Here is a 21,384-nt window from a genome sequence, read left to right as displayed (position 1 = left end):
TAGACTTAATGTTTTTTGAGCACCGTCTTTTGGAGCATGTTATTTTCGCTCTTTTCTTTGAAGAAATGTAATTTCAGCAACTTTTGGTGTAATGATTTACTTGAGGTTGTTTAGTCATGTCAGGCATTGCGGGCAGTGTGGGTTGAAATGCTGGAGTAGACGCTTTGAGCCTAAAGGGTAGAGCTGTGATTGGTATCACCTTTTAAGCAATCACATTTACTTTTTGTTTCTTTAGGGAAACCAGCCATCGCTCATAGAGATTTGAAATCCAAGAACATCTTGGTAAAGAAGAATGGAACTTGCTGTATTGCAGACTTAGGACTGGCAGTGAGACACGATTCAGCCACAGATACGATAGATATTGCTCCAAATCACAGAGTGGGAACAAAAAGGTATGCTTGTGAAGAGTGTTTAATATCTTCTGAAATCAACTTCTTTTTCATTTCCTTCTCATTTGTATGTACATATCTTTGAAACTCAAACCTCTACTTTATTAGATTGCCCACAGGTAGAAGATCTCATGGTCTTGCCTGCTCTGAAGCCAAGGTTACCTGACTTTTAAAGATGCCTGCTGATGAAGGTGGCCCTTCCAGAAAATATTATCATTCGTTATAATAGTTATAATAGTAATGGTAGCTGATGTTTATAGGGTTCCCGATATGTGCCAATCATTTTAATGTGTCATATATAATTTGTATATATAATCTCAGTTAATGATCTCTTCAAATGCTATATGATAGCTAGTCCAACCATTTTCTGATTTTTAGTTCCTGGAGATATACCTTTCTTTCTTCCTTAGAATTTCTGCATGTACTGTATCTTAAAGTAGACTTTGCCCTCCCGTTTCCCTGGTTTGTACTCACCTTTCCTTTCTCAGAGGAAACCCTTTCTAGACTAAGGTGCCCTTACCAAGGGCTCTCATAGCAGGCTGAACCTGGACCATTAAGGCACTTAGCATATTCTAACTCTTCATTTACTGTCTGTGTATTCTGCTGGATTGCAAGCTGCTTGAGAGTAGACTTGTATTACCAGAGTAATACAATACACATAGTATATCCTCGGTAAACATTTGTTGAATCCATGAGTTTTTTAAGGAAAATGACTGGGTAGATGTCATTGCCCTCATTTCACAGATGAGGAAACAGCCCCATGGAAGTTAAGTAATGGGGTCAGCCTCATACAGATGGTAACCTAAGGAGCTGAGATTAGAACCTAGGTTTTTCTGACCCAAAAGGCCTTACTCTGTGTATTATCATAGCATGTTGCCACAGCATATCTTCACATTACTGCCTTGGCCTTAGGTAGAGCCAAGCTTCATTCTATCTCAGTTGTATTTATGATTTCTGGATTCAACAAGGACTCTCAGAACTCTTAATTTAGGGGTCCAGGATAGTGGTTGCTGCAGGTCTTCAGGAATCCTGACCTGTAACCTTAGTAGCATTTTTAAAACTTCAGAACCCTACAATGTGGCATCAGTAGGAGGACTGGCATTCATTTTTTATCTATTATTTTGTTCCCTGGATTATGTCTTCATCCTGCCTTCCATCCTGTTTTAGTGAGAAGACTTCTAGATTAAATTATGTGGTCCCTGCATAGTACTTGATAAAGTAGGTGGTATATGTTAAGACATTGATAATAGTCATAATTGTTACATATGTGCCCTTCTTTTGTTTTCTGAAGATTTTATTTACTTATTTGACAGAGAAAGAGAGACAGCGAGAGAGGGAACAAGCACGGGGAAAGGGAGAAGCAGGCTTCCCACTGAGCAGGGAGCCGATGTGGGACTCGATCCCAGAACCCTGAGATCATGACCTGAGCTGAAGGCAGATGCTTAACCCACTGAGCCACCCAAGCGCCCCACATATGTGTCTTTTATTGGAAACTAAGATCATAAGATAGCTAGATAGCATCAAATTGCTGTTTCAGCTTTTCATGGCATTTAGTTGACATCATTAATTTTCAAATCAGTTTGGATATTTAATATTTTTCTTGAGTTTAATATGATCTTGGCTATATAATATTTGTGTGTGTGTATATATATATTTAGTTGACATTAATTTTCAAATCAGCTTGGATATTTATTATTTTTCTTGAGTTTAATATGATCTTGGCTATATAATATTTGTGTGTGTGTATATAAACACACACATATATATGTCTAGAGATATCTGAAAGAATGTTGATCGAAGTGTTAACACTGGGTGGTTATAATGGAATGATTTTTCACTTTGTACTTTATGAACTTTGGGAAAATTTCCATAAGAGCTATGAGTCATTTTAAAAAGTAGCAGAACCATGCTAAAAGGGGAGAAAAGTCTTAAAGTTAATACTGATTTTTAAAAAAATTCTCAGGAGAAAAAGAAAATATATGAAACAGTTCAAAAGTAATGTGACCAGCATTCCATAGAGTAAATTGCTGACTTCTTTTTTAGGTACATGGCCCCTGAAGTTCTAGATGATTCCATAAATATGAAACACTTTGAATCCTTCAAACGTGCTGACATCTATGCAATGGGCTTAGTATTCTGGGAAATAGCTCGACGATGTTCCATTGGTGGTAAATTTCTCCCCTTCCCCCAACAGTTTGTCATGAACAGAGGCTGTTCCAGGAGAGCCTTTTTTTTTCTTTACTGAATGAAATTACACATAAACAGTCTAAAATTATGTTCACCAGGTGATCACTGAGAGTGCCAAAGAAAATAAAGGAGATAAACCTGCAGTAAGGGGAAATGCAATGACACACTTCTAGTATATTCTTTGACTGTTTCCATTTGAATCTTGGGAAGCATCAGAAACCAAGCCCTTCTTATCTTGGAATATAGTTATTTAGAATGGAGAGGCCACCCAGGAAGCTGTTTCTAGCATGTACCTGGGTCAAATTCATTTCCTTCTCCCTCTTCTCCCCCGCCAAGAATGTGGTTATTTTGTCTAACTTCTTAGCTGAAAGTTACATATACAGAATATAGTTACATTGCCATTTCACTACTTTTTAAACTAAGTTTATTTTAAGTAAATTTTAGATTGAGCACTTTGGATATTTGCTTGAGCAATAGTTTCTCATCCTTGCGGGGTTCAGGCTTGGTTGAGATTAGGGACTAGGGTTTATGTGGCAATAAGAGGGAGAGTGTGTCTCTGTTTTGTAGCAAAGAGGACAGATCCAAGTAGAGGTAAAGAACTTACACCTCAGATTTGCTTGTAGGGTTTACATCTCCATGGTAGAGTGTCTATCTTTATACCAAGGCGGAGCACTCACAGAATAAAAACTGTCATTTCTTGCACATGAGGGTTCTTTGGGAAAAGATAATCAGGTCATTACAGCTTGTAGTTAACCATCATTAAAAGAGTCTTTGCTGATCCCACAATGATACTTAGTTTCAGGGTGTGGGCTCAGTACCAACTCAGAGAGATGGGCTGTTGATGGCAGGTGTCGATGAGACAGAGCAAGCTATAAACCCTGTTTCACTTTACTAATTAATTAATGAAACCCTGAAATAGAACTCTTGGGTGTCCTAGACAAAGAATAGTCTGGCATTATCTGAGTAAATCTTTCAAAAAAATTTTTTTTAACCAATATAGGAATTCATGAAGATTACCAGCTGCCTTATTATGATCTCGTACCTTCTGATCCATCAGTTGAAGAAATGAGAAAAGTTGTTTGTGAACAGAAGTTAAGGCCAAATATTCCAAACAGATGGCAGAGTTGTGAAGTGAGTATTTATTTTGGATACTATACAATCTTCTAAACTGCTTCTGCTTGGTGTGTAGAAATTTGGTACTTTTCTTTAAGGAAAATAGACACAAGAATTTTCTTTTCTTTTTTTTTGTCCCCATGGCAGTTAAACCAGTGGGTGAAAAACAGAATAATTTGGTTTTCAGGTTCAGTCTCAAGGACATCAAAAGGGCTGTGCAGCATTTGTAGTGGCCATCAGTGTATCAGAATAGTATTTAAATCTACCAGTGAACCAAAGCACTTGCATTTTCATTTTATCTATCTTTTATATGGAATGTGCAATCCAGTTACATTAAATGCACTTACCAGTATGCATGGATTTAAGTTTACCATTTTTTTTTTTTTTTTTAAATAAGTGTACTCTCTAGTTCCCATCACCTATTTAACCCATTCCCCCAATGTATCTCCCCTTTGGTTATCATCAGTTTGTTCTCAGTAGTTAAGAGTTTGTTTCTTGGTTTGTGTCTCTTTTTCTCTCTCTCTCTTTTTTTCTTTGCTCATTTGTTTTGTTTCTTAAATTCCACATATGAGTGAGATCATATGGTATTTGTCTTTCTCTGACTTACTTCACTTAGCATTTTACCCTCTAGCTTCATGCAGGTTGTTGCCAGTGGTAAGGTTTCATTCTTTTTTAATATTCCATTGTATGTATACCACAATGGACACAGCTGCTTCCGTAGTTTGGCGATTGTGAAATGATGCTGCAACAAACATAGGGTACATGTAACCTTCAATGCTTTTTGTATTTGGCCGGGGGTACATACCCAGTAGTGTGATTCCTGGATCATAGGGTATTTCTCTTCTTAATTTTTTGAGGAGCCTCCATACTGTCTTCCACAATGGCTGCACCAGTTTGCATTCCCATCAACAGTACAAGAGGGTTCCTTTTTCTTCACATCCTCGACAACACTTGTTGTTTCTTGTGTTTTCAATTTTAGCCAATCTGACAGGCGTGAGGTGATACCTCATTGTGGCTTGGATTTGCGTTTCCCTGATGATGTATGATGTTGAGCATCTTTTTATGTATCTGTTGGCCATCTAGATGTTTTCTTTGAAGAAATGTCTGTTCGTGTCTTCTGCCCATTGTTTTAATTGGATTCTTTGTTTTTTGGGTATTGAGTTGTATCAGTTCTTTACATATTTTGGATTCTATCCCTTTATCAATATGTCATTTAAAAGTATAATCTCTGAGGGTCTGGATGGTGCAGTTCAGTTAAGCATCCGACTCTTGGTTTTGGCTCAGGTCATGATCTCAGGGTGGTGAGATCGAGCCCCCCATCAAGCTCTGCCCTCAGTGCAGAGTCTGCCTAAGACTCTCTCTCCTTCTCCCTCTGCCCCTTCCCCCACTCTTCTCTCTCTCTTTCTCCCTCTCTCTAAAATAATTAATTTTAAAAAATCTTCTCCTATTCAGTAGGTTGCTTTTAGTTTTGTGGATTTTTTCCTTTGCTGTGCAGAGGCATGTTATTTTAATGTAGTCCCAGGAGTTTACTTTTGCTTTTATTTTCCTTGCCTCGGGAGACATACCTAGAAAAATATTGCTGCAGCCGATGTTAGAGAAATTATTGCCTGTGTTGTCTTCAGGGATTTTTATGCTTTCAGGTCTCACATTTAGGTCTTTAATCCATTTTGAGTTTATTTTTGTGTGTGGTTTAACAAAGAGGTCCGGTTTCACTCTTTTCCATGTTACTGACCAGTTTTCTCAACACTGTTTGTTGAAGAGACTTTTTCCCATTATATATATTCATTTTTCCTTTGTCGAAGTTATGACTGTATAATCTTGGGTTCATTTCTGGGTTTTCTGTTCCATTCCATTTATCTCTGTGTCTATTTTTATGCTGGTATCACCTTGTTTTAATTACTACAGCTTTGTAGTAGAACAGTCTGGAGTTGTGATACCTCCAGTTTTGTTGTTTTGTTTTTCCAAGATTTTTTTTGGGTTTCCATACAAAGTTTCAGATTGTTTTAGTTCTATGAAAAATGCTGCTAGTGTTTTGATAGGGATTGCTTTATATGTGTAGATTGCTTTGAGTAGTACAGACATTTTTAACAATATTTATTCTTCTAACCCACGAGCATAGAATGTCTTTGCATTTCTTTGCATCATCTTGAACTTCTTTCAGCAGTGTTTTATAGTATAGGTCTTTTACCTCTTTGGTTAAGTTTATTCCTAGATATTTTGTTGTTTTGGGTACAACTGTGAATGGGATTGTTTTCCTAATTTCACTCTTGCTGTTTTGTTATTAATGTATAGGAATGCAACAGATTTCTGTACATTGATTTGTATCTCGTGACTTTACTGAATTTATTTATCAGTTCCAGTAGTTTTTTTGGTGGAGTCTCTAAGGTTTCCTATATATAGTATCATGTCTTCTGCAAATAGAAGTCACCTGCATTTTAAATGGATACGTCCTTTTGATCAGGGCAGCCCAGAACAGTAGGATGGATGCTGGATGGAAATTAGGAAAACTGTATTCTAGACTAGACTGGCCACCATTTCAGAGTCTGACTTTGGGCAAATCATTTTAGTTTTCCAGACCCTAATGTGCCTTTTAAAAGGAAGAAGTTGGGTAAGGTGATTGAGAGGATGGTTCCAATGATTTGACATCTTACTCATCTGATTTCCTGTGTGACCATTCACCTAGAATGTGGGGAAAATGCTTTCCAGCAGTGCCTGAGATTCTCAACCCCAGCTCTTAAAAAATTTTAGGAATGCTTTTGTACTTGTAAATTTAAAGAATTCATAAGACAAATTTTATTTAATCTTTATGCAATTGCTAGGCATCACTATTATAATATTGGCAAGGCAGAGCATTTTCCTCCAGATGCGAAGTTTTATAGCTTAAGAGGAATCAAAAACTGGTGACTTAAGTAATTGATCTTATATCTTAAATTAATGTAGGACTCAATAGTCAAGACATTGAGAGAGTTTCAATGAAATCAAGTATCCAGGTCCAGATAAAAATACCTCTTAGTGTGGTCAGAGAATTTGCATGTTTAACAAAAGAAATGCTAGACTTTGTCTTTTACAAATTTGATCTTGTTATTATGGAGTTCAAACCCAAAGTACTCATGCATTCATTAAATAAGTAGAGCACATTATTAAACAGATTTCTTTTTAAGCATGAGGAAAAGTTAACAGAAAACATGAGCACAAATGCAATTTGCAGTTACTGTCACATCGTACTGAATTAATGCTATTGCTGTCATTTTTGTTTTTTCTCTATTTGGTTAGTTTTCTATTTCACTTTACAGTAAGTCAGTCCTTTAGTTCTCTGTGGTTTATAAATCACCTCTCAATAGTTGAAATACATTAAGAACATGAAACCGATAGAATAACTGAGAAAGTATCTCCCAGAACCTTCTGATCCTTTCCAGTCAGGAACTGTAGCTCCCTAGGCCAGCTGTGCACCTTTCATCTTGGAGTATCCCTCACCTTTTGTCCTGGGATTCCCTTTGTTTCTCTTACAGTGAATCTTCCTTCCTGGACCCCAGTGACTTCCTGTCTCTTGATGTATTCAACTTCCCCCATCTTTTAAGTCTCTGCTCAGATGTTACCTTGTTAGTAGACATTATACCCATTTAAAATGTCACCTTCTTTCCCTGGCGTATTTTATCTCCTTCCCTAAATGATGTTTCTCCTTAACACTTACCACTGACAGTCCGTGTCTCTCACTTACTTATTAATGAGATGCTTCTGCTCCTTAGAACGTGAGCTTTACGAGGGTAGGGATATTTTGTCTGTTCTTTTTTGTATCCACAGTACCCAAGATGGTATCTGATAATGGTAGGCTCCCCATAAATGTATAGTTTTGTGGAATAAGTGTATGTATGTGATGGGCATTTGGTTGTTTTTATATGGAAACCAATGTTCATTTCTAGGAAGTGTCCCTAGAAGTACAAAGAAGTATTTCTTTGATTTGTTCCTTTCTGTTTTCCTCCATTCTCTTTCTTCCACTCTAATTTTGTATGTTAGGTCCCTTGAAGAGGCCTTCTCATTTTCTTATCTTTTGCCTCTTATCCATCAGGTTTTTTCCTAAAATTTCTGAGAGGTCTATCAACTTTTATCTTTTTTTTTAAATCAGGTTTATTTTCCAGTTCTTCTGTCACATTTGTCCAAAGTCAAACAAGAAGCAAAAAACTGTCAGTGATGACTCTGAGTATTTTCTTTATCTCTTTGAGGATATTAATAATAAATTGTTGATATTTTCTTCTCTGTACAGCTGTTTTGTCCAAGTTACTTTGGTCTCTTTATATCAGCTTCTGCATTCATACTGCTTTCTCCGGTGTCTGATCAAACTCCTGTTCTCCTCGTGTGTAAGGACAGGACATGGAAGCTGATGGAAACTTTGTGCGTGTGAATAGAGCTTATGCACTGTGACCTTTAGGGTGACCTAACTGGGTTACTTCTGTCAGTGATTGGGAGTCACTTATGTGTTGGTTTCTTCAGGTCTTTCCTCTTGGGCTCACATTTCCCAAATAAGACTCTTTCAGTCTCTCGCCTGGAGAAGTATCTGTAAGTTGCTGCCCGTGTTTTGGGGAGAAAACCTATGGTCTTGTCATTTAGCGAGTTGTCAGTATGGAACTTTGCCCCCACATTCCCCAAGTCAGAAATCTGTTTTACCCTCCTGGATACAACCTCTAATCTTTTGCTGGGGTCGGAGTGGGGCAGTCTTCCAACTGTGTGAAGCTTGGGGAGGGGCAAGTACCTGGGGTTCCAGCTCTTTTAGCTAATTGATCCTCCTGTTTTTAGCTTGAATTTCACACCAGAGGAACTCAATGCAGTTAATTCCTTGATTCTAGGGAAGTTTCTGTGAGTCAGGTTCGTTTTTTGCCTTGACAGGTCAGGGTTAGGATTCAACTTTTTCAGGTCTGCTAAGTAGGTTGGCGGCCTTCATCCATCTGCTTTCCAGCTGCTGACACCAGTACCCCTCTGATGGGAATTGAAGTCATTTCTATTCATTTGCTATTACAAATAATGCAAAAATAAAACAAAAAAATTGAACATATAATACTTGGAAATAAGATGTACAGAGGATCTTATTCAGATGAATGGAAAGCACTCGTTGGCACTTATTAATTATTTTTCTTCTATTTTTTTGCAGGCCTTGAGAGTAATGGCTAAAATTATGAGAGAATGTTGGTATGCTAATGGAGCAGCAAGGCTTACGGCTTTGCGTATTAAGAAAACACTGTCACAACTCAGTCAACAGGAAGGCATCAAAATGTAGTTCTGCAGCTTTGCCTGAACTCTACTTTTCCTTCAGATCTGCTCCTGGGTTTTAATTTGGGAGGTCAATTGTTCTACCTCACTGAGAGGGAATAGAAGGATATTGCTTCCTTTTGCAACAGTGTAATAAGGTCAATGGAAACTCCCCAGGATTTCTTTGGACCCCGGGTCCTTTCTGTGCACTATGAACACTTCTTTCCCAGGACAGTTACAAAATGTTGTGTAGTCTACCTTTATTTTTTATTAACACAAAACTTGGGTTTTGTTTTGTTTTGTTTTGTTTTAAAAGATGATTGCTGGTCTTAACTTTAGGTTAACTCTGCTGTGCTGAAGATCATCTTTAAGGGTAAAGGAGCTGGATTGTTGAGTTATATGAAACATTTCTTATTTTTAAAGAAAGTGATTTATTCCTGGTTAGTACATTCTCAGAGGATTCTGAACCACTAAAGAGTTTCCTTGATTCAGACTTTGAATGTACTGCTCTATAATTTTCAGGATCTTAACACTAACACTTATAAAACTCTTATCTTGAGTCTAAAAATGACCTCATATAGTAGTGAGGAACATAATTTATGCAATTGTATTTTGTATACTATTACTGTTCTTTCACATATTCAGAACATTACATGCCTTCAAAATGGGATTGTACTATACCAGTAAGTGCCGCTTCTGTGTCTTTCTAATGGAAATGAGTAGAATTGCTTACAGTCTGTGTGTCTTAAAAGCTGTAGTATTTTAATTCAAAGAGTTTATTTATCTGGGTAACCCAGACATTTTCTGTTTTGTTTTTTGGAAGGTTTTTTTGTAGTATGTCATTTGGTATTCCATTTTGAAAATGCCTTTCTCCTACCAAAATGTGCTTAACCACTAAAGAAACGAAGTGGCATTAATTGGTAAATGTTATCATGGTCATTTTTGAATATTCTCCCATCAAGTTTTTGCATCTAAATTGTGTTGTCTGTAAGTATACCTTAAAAAAACCAAGTGGCACTGTAGATGCTTATAGTACTCTAATAATTTAAAACTTGTAGCATACAGACTGATTTTTCTAAAAGGGAAAATTTGTCTAGCTGCTTGTGAAAAGTTGTGTGGCATTCTGTAAGCCATTTTTTCCTTTATCTGATCAAAGACAGTGTTATTTTTTTAAGAAATGAATTACATTTAAAATTAGGGTATGGTTAATGTTAAATAATAGGCCTTTTTTCTAGGAAGGTAAAGGTAGTTAATCATTTGAGTAGATAACAGGTGTGCAAGAGAGTCACATTTGTTATGTAGGAGTCAGTGTTCAGTGGACTTTTTGTCTTTGTAACTAAGGTTAGAGTTAGCCTGGTTCTGTGGTCTCACTACACTTTGAGGAAGGCAGCTTCTAATTCAGTCTTTCCTTCTGTGTGTAGATACTGCAACTGCTTATTTACATGGTTGGGTAATAAGTTTAGTACACCCTTAACATTTGGGAGAGTGGTAGCTAAAGAACGTTCTGAGTATAGGTTCTCCAGTTACAGATATTTTCAGTCAAATTCAATGTTTAAAGCAAACTCGTCACAGTCTTCACAGTAAGTTGAAACTAGCTTATAATAACTGGTTTTTACTTCCAGTGCTTAAAGTCTTAGGGCTTTTAACAGTTTTCAGAGTTCTCTTTATCACTGTGATCTTATTCTGATGGGAGAAAAACTATCATAGCAATGAGGCAAGACATTGACTTCATAGTGCTATCAATTTCCAAATGAAAGGGTCAGAATTTACCTTTATAGTATTTGGTCAGTAAGAGATAGTAGCCATTTACACTGACTGAGCTGCATTCTGATTATGTCTTATCTCTTAAACATAGAATAAATTTGAAAGACTATTTGGTCTTAAAGCCAAAGTAATTTTAGAATGAATGACATATGCATAGGAATTTAGTGTCAGTTTCATGTGTTTAAAAACATCATGGGGAAAATGTGCTTAGAGGTTAATATTTTGACTCCAAATTTGAGTTTTTTTCTGTAGTTACCATGATTTTGTCAAAGCAAATGAATGAGTTTGAGGGGTTTGTTTTTATAATTATGTTTTATTTCCTGTTTAATAATCTCTAGCTCAGTGATTAGGTACTCCCCCCCCCCCCCCATTTCTAAGCCTGCCAGATCTGCTTTATGAAATCCAGGGGACCAATGCTAAAACTATTTTTATATAATTTTGAGAACATACCAAAAGTTCTTGTCTGATCTAAAATTGAGATACATGATTTCTCACTCTCATATAAGGTAATCAACTTTTACTGAAGATGTTCTTTATTAAATCAAAGATTGAGTTGTAATTATACTCTTCTTGCCTAAGTGGATAAAATGTACTTTTGGTGAGTCAGGGAATTTTTTTTAAAGTTGGAGTTTAGTTCTAAATTCGGTTTACAAATTACTGCAGCAAATTCCTTTTATGGGTAATGACAGTTTGATAAACCCCGATTAGTTATTATTGAAAATGAAAGTCACTTAAAAATGAAATAGATCATGATTACTATGGCTGTAACTGCAGATATGTTTGACTAGAGTATTAATTTTGTCATTTATATACACAAGCCTTTGTTTATACTGCCTATCTTCACATGCTCACCTTCCAAAATTAAACTTGGTTTAGAATATACCTTAAGACCAATTACCTGTCCACATCCATTTCATCAGTGCCCGGAGGAATGGGGATGAGGGAGGTAAGACCCCATGGGGCACGGGTATCCCTGGTCCTTCCTTCCTAACTTCAGCTTACATTTCTCTCAACCTGCCTTTGTGCTGAGCCCTGCCTCAGAGACAGATTACCTTGCCACCACCCCAGCCATCTCCCCTCAGCAGCCTTTTGAATAGCTGTGGGACATGCTTCCATTTCCTTGAGTCACTGGATGTTGCTGGGAGGGTTCTCTAAGTTTGGAGATGGGGTGGACGATGGCCGTGATGGCTGCTTTGTGACTTCAGCTATGGCCGAGCAGTGGAAGGCAGCAAGGTAGCAGTTACGGCGGCAGGAGTTCATTGTGCCCGAAGCAGGGGCACAGGGCGCTGTCAGAAGAGGGGAGTCTGTAGTTCTGTAGTGAGAGGGCTCAAGAAGGGCCTCGAGTCCGCGCATAGTGACGTGGTTAGTGACGTCAGCAATGGCACACTGCAGTTCTTGTTACAAAGCTGCCACTTGGCCATTCTGCAGCTCACACGTGAGCTCCCTTCAGTTCCCCCTCTACATCTGAGAGCTGTCCCATATAGAATATTTTCTAAAACAAGATGGCATAGTGCCAACTAAAATGCAGAACAAAATCAGTATCCTGTTGGACACGTCCTGTCAACGTTTATTTTTATCCTTGCACTGAAAGAGTGATTGTAAGTCAGCTGTTTCTTTTTGTTTCTTGACTGTGGCAGTGTTCTGGCTCCAGATGATGGAGATTCCAAATAATGGTTCTGTTACAGCGTGGCAGGAAATGCCAGTTCAGATATTTTTGAGATCCTAAAGAATGGGTCTGGACATGTAATCTGTAGCTCCTTGTGTCTGCTTTGGAATGCCGGACTACCCACAGGCCCTCTCTCTAGGAATGCTGAAATTCTAAGACCTTCTGAGGATTGTCAGTACTTTTAAACTTGTCAGCACCATTATGCAATCTTATTTGTAACTATAGACTTTAAAGAATGTGTTTAATAACATTCAGCCTGTTTCTTAAAGCTCAAAAAAAACTTAATTGAATTCATTTTTATATTTTGACAAGATTTGTGAATTGAATATCATGAATCGTGTTTTGATATCCATTTTTCACATTGTGCCAATGGAATGGGGTGTTTGGTATTTCTTTATATGTCAAGGAGATGCTTCAAAATGTCAATTGCTTTAAACTTAAATTACCTCTCAAGAGACCAAGGTACATTTACCTCATTGTATATATAATGTTTAATATTTGTCAGAGCATTCTCCAGGTTTGCAGTTTTATTTCTATAAAGTATGAGTGTTATGTTGCTAAATTACTCAAATGGTACTGTATTGTTTATATTTTTACCCCAAATAACATCTTCTATAGTTTTCGTTCTCTGTATTTTATTGTATTTGTGCAAAATTCTTTTGGCTTTATCAGTGTGATTTCTGCCCTTTCAGATGTGTACAGAAAATATCCATATAAATTTTCATTTAAATTGAATGATTTTGAGTAACCTGTAAAGAGGAAAGAAAAACAAAAACTGCAGTTACCCATAAGTTCTTAAAGTTGTATATTGTATTTGTAGTAATATTCTGAATGAGTTGTAAATAGGAAGTAGAAGAGCGATGCTTATGTCAAGTCCTAACACTACAGTAGAAAAATGGAAGCAGTGCAAATAAATGACTTTTTTTTCCCAAGTGCTAGTGGCATAATTTAAAATAAAGTGTGTATATTGGACCGAGCCATGCTGTTATGAAATGTAGTTGCTGTAGATAGACATTAGAACTTTTGGATTATTCCCCAGTACAGGTTCCATGGTTGAGAAGTGCCCCAGCCCCAAGGTGCCTCCATGGGCATGGTAGCTGCTTCCCACATTCGCAGGGGTGCTGACCTGTCAGTGGGCAGGATGGGACCTGCCTCCCTGTGAACTACGTTGTCTCTTGCTCAGCAAATTTGCTAAGGTTGTGTTAAAGTGAAAGTATTTTGATTCTCAAAGTTTTGCAGTTGTTTTCAAAGGAAATTTAGAGGGTTCTCATCTTTTCCTAATTTAAGGATCTGTGAGAATTGGCATAATTTGTAAAAATAGCCTTTGCTTTTTTTTTTAATTTAAAAGATTTTATTGGGGCGCCTGGGTGGCTCAGTGGGTTAAAGCCTCTGCCTTTCGCTCAGGTCATGATCCTAGAGTCCTGGGATCGAGCCCCACATCGGGCTCTCTGCTTGGCAGGGAGCCTGCTTCCTCCTCTCTCTCTCTCTGCCTGCCTCTCTCCCTACTTGTGATCTCTATCTGTCAAATAAATAAATAAAATCTTTAAAAAAATAAAAAAATAAAAAAAATAAAAGATTTTATTTATTTATTTGACAGATGGAGATCACAAGTAGGCAGAGAGAGAGGAGGAAGCAGGCTCCCCACCGAGCAGAGAGCCCGATGCGGGGCTTGATCCCAGAACCCTGGGATCATGACCTGAGCCGAAGGCAGAGGCTTTAACCTACTGAGCCACCCAGGCGTGCCCCCCACCCCCTTTTAAAGTAGATTTAAACAGTTAGTATGCGGGGAGTGGGAACTTGGCTCATGAGAAAACAGAGCAGAGAGTGGATGAGGAGATGTGGCCCCCAAACTCTTGATTAACCGTTGGGAGGGGTTTTGCGGACTGACTTGTTGCTTTTGCATTACAGACTCTCACTTCAGTTCAAAGACTGGATTTAGGGATTTTCTTTTTCCTTCTCCATAGTAAAGAAGAAGACACATCACCAGCATGTAGAGCTTTTGTCGAAACATGGAAAAAAGTGAAATTATTTTTTAAAATACAGATGCAGAGAAACAGCAGAACCAGTTTCACACTGGCCTCTTCTAATTTAGAAAAAATGTTTCTACATATGTGGTCTCACAGACATATCTTGCAACTCTGCACTGTTTGTTTCACAGTTGAGGATTTACAGAACAATGGGGCTGTTCTGAAAGAAGAGTAGAAAAGTTGATGTTATAAAAGCTGACGCTCAGTCATGCATGGTTCAGCCATGCTTAATTTTTAAGAATTGGGAAAGAAATAATATTAAATCATTATGGAAATAAAGGATTCTTTGTGAGAGCTAAAGAGAAATGGGAAAGGTAAGAAATTTAGGATAACTTTTTCTATTAGAAGGAGTAGAATTATAAAGGAGGATTGGCAATTTAAGTATTGCAAAGGGGAAAGAATCCATTGAGAGGATAAGAAGAATCAGAAGGAAAGGGGAATATGGGCATAGACCAATAGTAGAACGTGCACATACTGTGGTAGGCAGTACTGAAACACTTGGGATCTTAATGTTGTAGTAGATGGTGTACAGGAGGTCTGGTTCTTTGCTTAAAGGGAGGTGTGATTGAGAAGGTTTGGTAATGCTAGGCATTTTTATTTATTTTAAAGATTTATTTTAGAGAGTGTGCGTGCAGGTAGGGGGAGGAGCTGAGGGAGAGAATCTTTAAGCAGCCACCTGCTGAGCCTGAGTGGTGTGCCTGCCTGGGGACTTCATCCCCTGACCGATGAGATCACTACCTGAGCAAAACCAAGAGTCGGACGCTCAACCGGCTGAGCCACCTAGGTGCCAAAAACTCTGTGGGAAAGGTTATGGACATCAACCATAAAATAACAATAGAACTGTTGCTTGGCACCCCTGATACTCCAAAGAGGAGTCAGGTGGTCACTGGATTCCTAAGCTGAAATAGATGTGGGCATTCAGTGCGGGATGGATTAAATACACTTTTGAGACTTAATTCCAGATGCGGAGAGATGATTGCACTTGTCATTACCTAGTGTTTGAGTTTTTCCAAGTGTTTTCATATATATGATCTCACCTGATTTTTGCAACTAAGAGGGATGGTGGCCAACGGAGTGCCCTAAGGAGGGGTCACGGGACTGAGAAGAGCGTTTAGGGAATGGGTAAAGGTGAACTGGGTGTGGATTTTTGGGGGTGAGGACAGAGAGAGCAGATAAGAGGCTCGGGAGTCGCGGTGTATCCTTCACCGGGCTTCCACTTTTTGAGCTTCTTTCACTTCTGGCTTGTTCCCTGAGAGTCTGATGTGGGAGTTCAAAGCCTTGCAGGCTGGGAGGCCCAGTGGTAGCTGGGTAAGGCCCCGAGCCAGGCTTGGTGTTCACCTCTGTCTCAAGGAGAGAGAGTGAAGCCTCAAAAATCTCTCAAAACAACAACAGGGGGGCACCTGAGTGGCTCAGTGGGTTAAAGTCTCTGCCTTCAGCTCAGGTCATGATCTCAGGGTCCTGAGAGCCCCGCATCGGGCTCTCTGCTCGGTGGGGAGCCTGTTTCCCCCTCTCTCTGCCTACTTGTGATCTCCATCTGTCAAATAAATAAATAAAATCTTTAAAACAACAACAACAGGAACCCCCTCCTCCCCAAAACTTAGAAAGCCGAACATTCTAGATGTTCTCAATATGTAGCAGACCTACCTAGATCTGAACAGGCTACAGCAGTTACAAACAGTGCAGGCAGAATATGCCATGGGCACACTTCTCTCTGGTTCCTGAGTAGGGGAGGCTCAGGGAGGGCACTGGGTACAATGGAGCAGAATTTTATATACCAAGCCCAGACCTTTCCTTCCTTTTCCAACTCTTGGATTCACAAAAGTGTAGGGAAGGTGACTCCTGCTGCCCTGCGGCCCCTCCAGCCAGCTCAGAAGGGCTGAACATCCACCCTGTGGGTGTGACTTAGATTTAGGGCCTGCAGATTCCGATTAAGTTACCACTCTCCAGTAGGCTCCAGAGTGTTCGGTATTTCTACATCTAATCTTAAGCCTGTTTAGGATAACAGTCCCCTTGGGAATCTCTGACTCAAGGCCAGCGGAGGGATATTGGACTCATGGGTGATGCTTGCACTTTCAGGAAGCTCCAGAGATTTTTGGTTGGGAGGATTTGGATACAACTGGCTTTCAAAAATGAAGGCCAAGGGGCGCCTGGGTGGCTCAGTGGGTTAAAGCCTCTGCCTTCAGCTCAGGTCATGATCCCAGGGTCCTGGGATCGAGCCCCACATCCGGCTCTCTGCTCTGCAGGGAGCCTGCTTCCTCCTCTCTCTGTGCCTGCCTCTCTGCCTAGTTGTGATTTTTCTCTGTCAAATAAATAAAATATTAAAAAAAAATGAAGGCCAAAAAAAAAAAAGTGGCAAAGTAAAGAGATAAAAAGACTCCGTTTGTTGCCTGTGGATCTGCTTTTTTATTTATTTATTTATTTATTTATTTATTTATTTATTTACTTGGTAGACAGAGATCACAAGTAGGCAGAGAGGCAGGCAGAGAGAGAGGGGGAAGCAGGCTCCCCGCTGAGCAGAGAGCCCGATGCGGGGCTCGATCCCAGGACGCCGGGACCATGACCTGAGCCGAAGGCAGAGGCTTTAACCCACTGAGCCACCCAGGCGCCCCTGTGGATCTGCTTTTAAAGAAACCCTTCAGAATGAAAATAAATAACACCAGATGGTCTCTCGAACCCACAGGATGCAAAGAGGACTACTGGAAATGGTAAATACATGAGTAAGTAGAAAGAACCGTGTACATGCATTACCGACGGAACAAATTACCACCAATGTCCTGGCTTACAACAGTACCCGCTTATGATCACATGCTTCTGTAGTTCAGAAGTCCAAGTATAATGTGGCTGAGTTGGTTCTCTGCTCCATGTTTTAGAAGGTCAAAATCAAGGTGTTGGCTGCACTGCATTCCTTCTGGAGGCTTAGGATAAATTCACTTCCAAGATCAGTCAGGTTGTTGGTAAAATTGGCTCCATGCAGTTCTAAGACTGAGGTCCCCATTTCCTTGCTGACTGTCCCAGGAGTTGTTCTCAGCCTCTGGAAGCCACTTACAATTCTTGGCTATTGGTTCCTTTCCTCCATCTTCAACAGTAATAAAGCCAACAACAGTAATGTGGGTCCTTTTCATACTTCATCTCCCTGTTCTCTCCTGCCTCATCTCGTTTCTCCCATTGCATTTCTCTCTGATGGACTCTTCTACCTCCCTCTTCTATTGTTTATAGATTATGTGTGATTACAGTGTGATTACAATGGGCCCATCTGGATAATCTAGAATCATTTCCCGGTTAGTAACCTTGATTTCATTTGCAAAGTCCTTTCGTGGCAGTACCTTGATTGAATAACCAGAGGATGAGAATCTTGGGGAGACATTTGCCTACACAATAAATGTATCTTTTTTAAATGGCATGTTACTGTATTGAGCAAAAATGGCAACACTCTAGCATAGATGCGATGTGTATTATAATAGCACAAAGGAGGGAGTAGGAAATGGAGCTATATTGAAACAAACGTTTATGTTTTATTGGAATTATATTAATGTTAAAATGAAGACTGTGACAAATTGAAATGCATATTATCATGGTTCCTAGACCAAGTACTAACACAATACTCCAAAAAACAGTGTTAAAAAATCAACAGAAATTAAAATGGCACCCAAAAGAAGGTAGCAAGAGAGGGACAGAGAACAAAAAGATATAGACATTTGGAAAACAAATAGCAAAATGTTAGCCATAACTCTAAGCATACCAATAATTTCATTAAATGTGATTGGACTAAATACTCAAAAGGTAGAAATTGTCAGAATGGATTAAAAAAAAAAACAAGACTCAACTATATGGTGTTTACAAGAGACACACTTCAGATTCAAAGACAAATAGTTTGAAAGTAAAAGTATGGAAAAACATATACTGTGCAAAAGGTAACCATAAGAAAGCAGGAATAGCTATATTAGTATCGGGCAAAACGGGCTTTGAGACAAGAAATGTTACAGAAATAGAGGACATTTCGAATGATTTTTTAAAAGGGTCAATATATCAGGGAGATACAACAACCATTAGTGTATATGTACCTACCAACAGAACCCCAAATACATGAAGAAAAAAGGACAGATTTGGAAGGAGAAGTAAATAATTCAACAATAATAGGTGGAGATTTCAATATCCTACTCTCAATAACTGGTAGAACAATCTATCAACAATTGATAGAACAAACAAAAAAGCAAATAAAAGAACACTGTCAGTCAACTTGTCCTACGTTTGTAGAACACCAGCCACCAGCAGCGGAAGATACATTCTTCTCAAGTCCACAGGGAACATTCTCCAGAGAAGACCACATTCTGTGCCATAAAACAGGTCTCAGGGCGCCTGGGTGGCTCAGTGGATTAAGCCGCTGCCTTCGGCTCAGGTCATGATCTCAGGGTCCTGGGATCGAGCCCCGCATCGGGCTCTCTGCTCCGCGGGGAGCCTGCTTCCTCCTCTCTCTCTGCCTGCCTCTCTGCCTACTTGTGATCTCTCTTTCTGTCAAATGAATAAATAAAAAATCTTAAAAAAAAAAAACAACAACAAAAAAAACAGGTCTCAGCAACAACAACAACAAACTGAAATCATAGGTAGTATCTTCTCCAACCATGCTGAAATTAAATTAGAAGTCACCAAGAGAAAGAAATCCCCCAATATATTGGAAATTAACACATTTTCTAAATAACTCATTGAGGAAACCACAAGGGAAATTAGAAAATAATTTTAACTAAAAATAAAAACATCCAAATTCATGGCATGCAGCTAAAACAGTGCTGACAGGGAAATTTATGCTTTTAAATACCTATATTTAAAAAGTTATTTAAATCCCACAAAGATAGATACAAATCCTTAACACAATATTAGCAAACTGAATTCAGCAACAAATAAAAAGTTTTATACTTTATTTATTTATTATTTATACATAATATAATATACATTATATTATTTATTTATTATTTATACATAATATAATATACATTATATTATTTATTTATTTATACAGGACTAAATGAGATTTAGCAAACTGAATTCAGCAACAAATAAAAAGTTTTATACTTTTATTTATTATTTATACATAATATAATATACATTATATTATTTATTATTTATACATAATATACATTATATTTATTTATTATTTATACCTAATATAATATACATTATATTATTTATTTATTTATTTACACAGGACTAAATGAGATTTATCCAAGTGCTGCAAGCTTGATTTGCCATCCCCAAATCAATCCTTTATACCATATTGATAAAAGGATAAAACCCATATGATCAATTACATAGACACAGGAAAAGCATCGGACAGAATTCAACACCCATTAATGATAAACACTCAACAAAGTAGGAATAGAAGACAACTTCTTCAACCTAACGAAGGACTCTTCAATCTATGAAAAACCACGTCTAACATACTTAATGGAGGGAGAGTGCATTTCTCCTGAAATCAGGAACAAGTGAAGAATATCTACTCTCATTATCTCTATTCAACCTTGTAGTGAAGCTTCTATCTAGCTCCCGCTCTTGTTCTCCCGAAAAAGAAGGAGTCATTTAAAGTGTGTGTGGGGGGACTATCTTTATTCACAAATGACATGATCCTATCAGATCTTAAGGAATCCACAAAAAAACTACTAGAACTAGTAAATTGATTAAGGTTATAGAGTACAAGTACAATACATACACAAAAGATCTATTGAATCCTCTGTATTAGCAAAGAACAATCCCCCCAAATTTAAAAAAAAAACAAAACCCATTCACAATAGCACAAAGAGAACACAGAAATAGACTGATTTCACTGAAATTTATATAATTCCTGAGAACTTAAGGATCTAAACAAATGGAGAAACAGTCCATGTTTGTGGATTAGAGGACTTGGTACTATTATAATGGCAGTCCTCCGCAAATTATTCTATAGGTTCATCCCAACCCCAGCCTCCCTCCCTTCGTCTTTCCTCGTGGCTCCCCCAATCCCTGGCTTCACTCTTGCTATTCTGTTCATTTCTTCCATCAGCCCCACCCATGTCCTTTTCTTTGAATTTTTTCTTGCACTTGATTTTATTTTTTCTAAGACCGTGGGCTGTCCTTAGAACCCAGCACATTTTAGTAAGATGAAGTTTGGGGATTTTTTATTTAAATTATTTAAAGTGAAAGAATACTTTTTATACTTAAATACTTATTGAGCATTGACAATATAACAATTTCTATACAAATCATTCACATCTTTCTGTTATTCTTGTACTGTCCTTCCAATCGACAAACACTCAGAATACTTACTTACAGCATTCCAGAACTCAGCCCAGCGTATAAACATTGTGAACTGGATGATTTTGGAAGTCTTTCCAGTTCTAATATTTTGTGATCCTACTAGTTCTTTTCCTTATGTTTCGTTTTAAAACTAATCAGTGAATGAAGTCTGCTTTGCTGTTACTGGGATGCTGATACTTTCAAACTTGGAGAGAGCCGAGATGCTCTTCAACAGATGATGGATAAAGAAGATGTGGTCCATATATACAGTGGAATATTACTCAGCCACCAGAAAGGATGAATACCCACCATTTGCATCAACATGGATGGGACTGGAGGAGATTATCCTAAGGGAAGTAAGTCAAGCAGAGAAAGACAATTATCATATGGTTTCACTTATTTGTGGAACATAAGGAAAAGCATGGAGGACATTAGGAGAAGGAAGAGAAAAATAAAGGAGGGGAATCAGAGGCAGAGAAGAACCATGACAGACTATGGACTGCAGGAAACAAACAGGGTTTTAAAGCTGGGTGGGGGGAGCGGTTGGGGATGGAGTAGCTGAGTGATGAGTATTAAGGAGGGTATGTGTTGTGCATTGAGTGTTCTACGCAAACAATGAATTATGGAACACTGTATGAAAAACTAATGATGTGGGGCGCCTGGATGGCTCGGTGGTTTGAGCCGCTGCCTTCGGCTCAGGTCATGATCTCGGGGTCCTGGGATCGAGTCCCGC

The 21,384-nt window shown here is 38.4% G+C and overlaps 1 protein-coding gene across 3 annotated transcripts in view; it reads left to right on the top strand.

Moving 5' to 3' along the window:
• TGFBR1 (transforming growth factor beta receptor 1) overlaps positions 1-12,982 on the top strand; it is a 56,229-nt gene extending 43,247 nt beyond the window's left edge. For all 3 annotated transcript variants that reach the window (XM_046023221.1, XM_046023220.1, XM_046023222.1), the window contains 4 exons: positions 236-392; positions 2,433-2,557; positions 3,577-3,707; positions 8,833-12,982. In XM_046023221.1, the coding sequence (XP_045879177.1) occupies positions 236-392; positions 2,433-2,557; positions 3,577-3,707; positions 8,833-8,958 (539 nt within the window). In that variant the 3' untranslated portion in view covers positions 8,959-12,982. The remainder of the gene's footprint in view (positions 1-235; positions 393-2,432; positions 2,558-3,576; positions 3,708-8,832) is intronic.
• The last annotated feature ends 8,402 nt before the right edge of the window (positions 12,983-21,384 follow it).

This window comes from Meles meles, chromosome 11 (assembly GCF_922984935.1).
Source record: "Meles meles chromosome 11, mMelMel3.1 paternal haplotype, whole genome shotgun sequence".
NCBI classification, from domain to species: Eukaryota; Metazoa; Chordata; class Mammalia; order Carnivora; family Mustelidae; genus Meles; species Meles meles.
The sequence above is the reverse complement of the archived record's forward strand: the minus strand, read 5'-3'. Positions and strand labels throughout refer to the sequence as shown.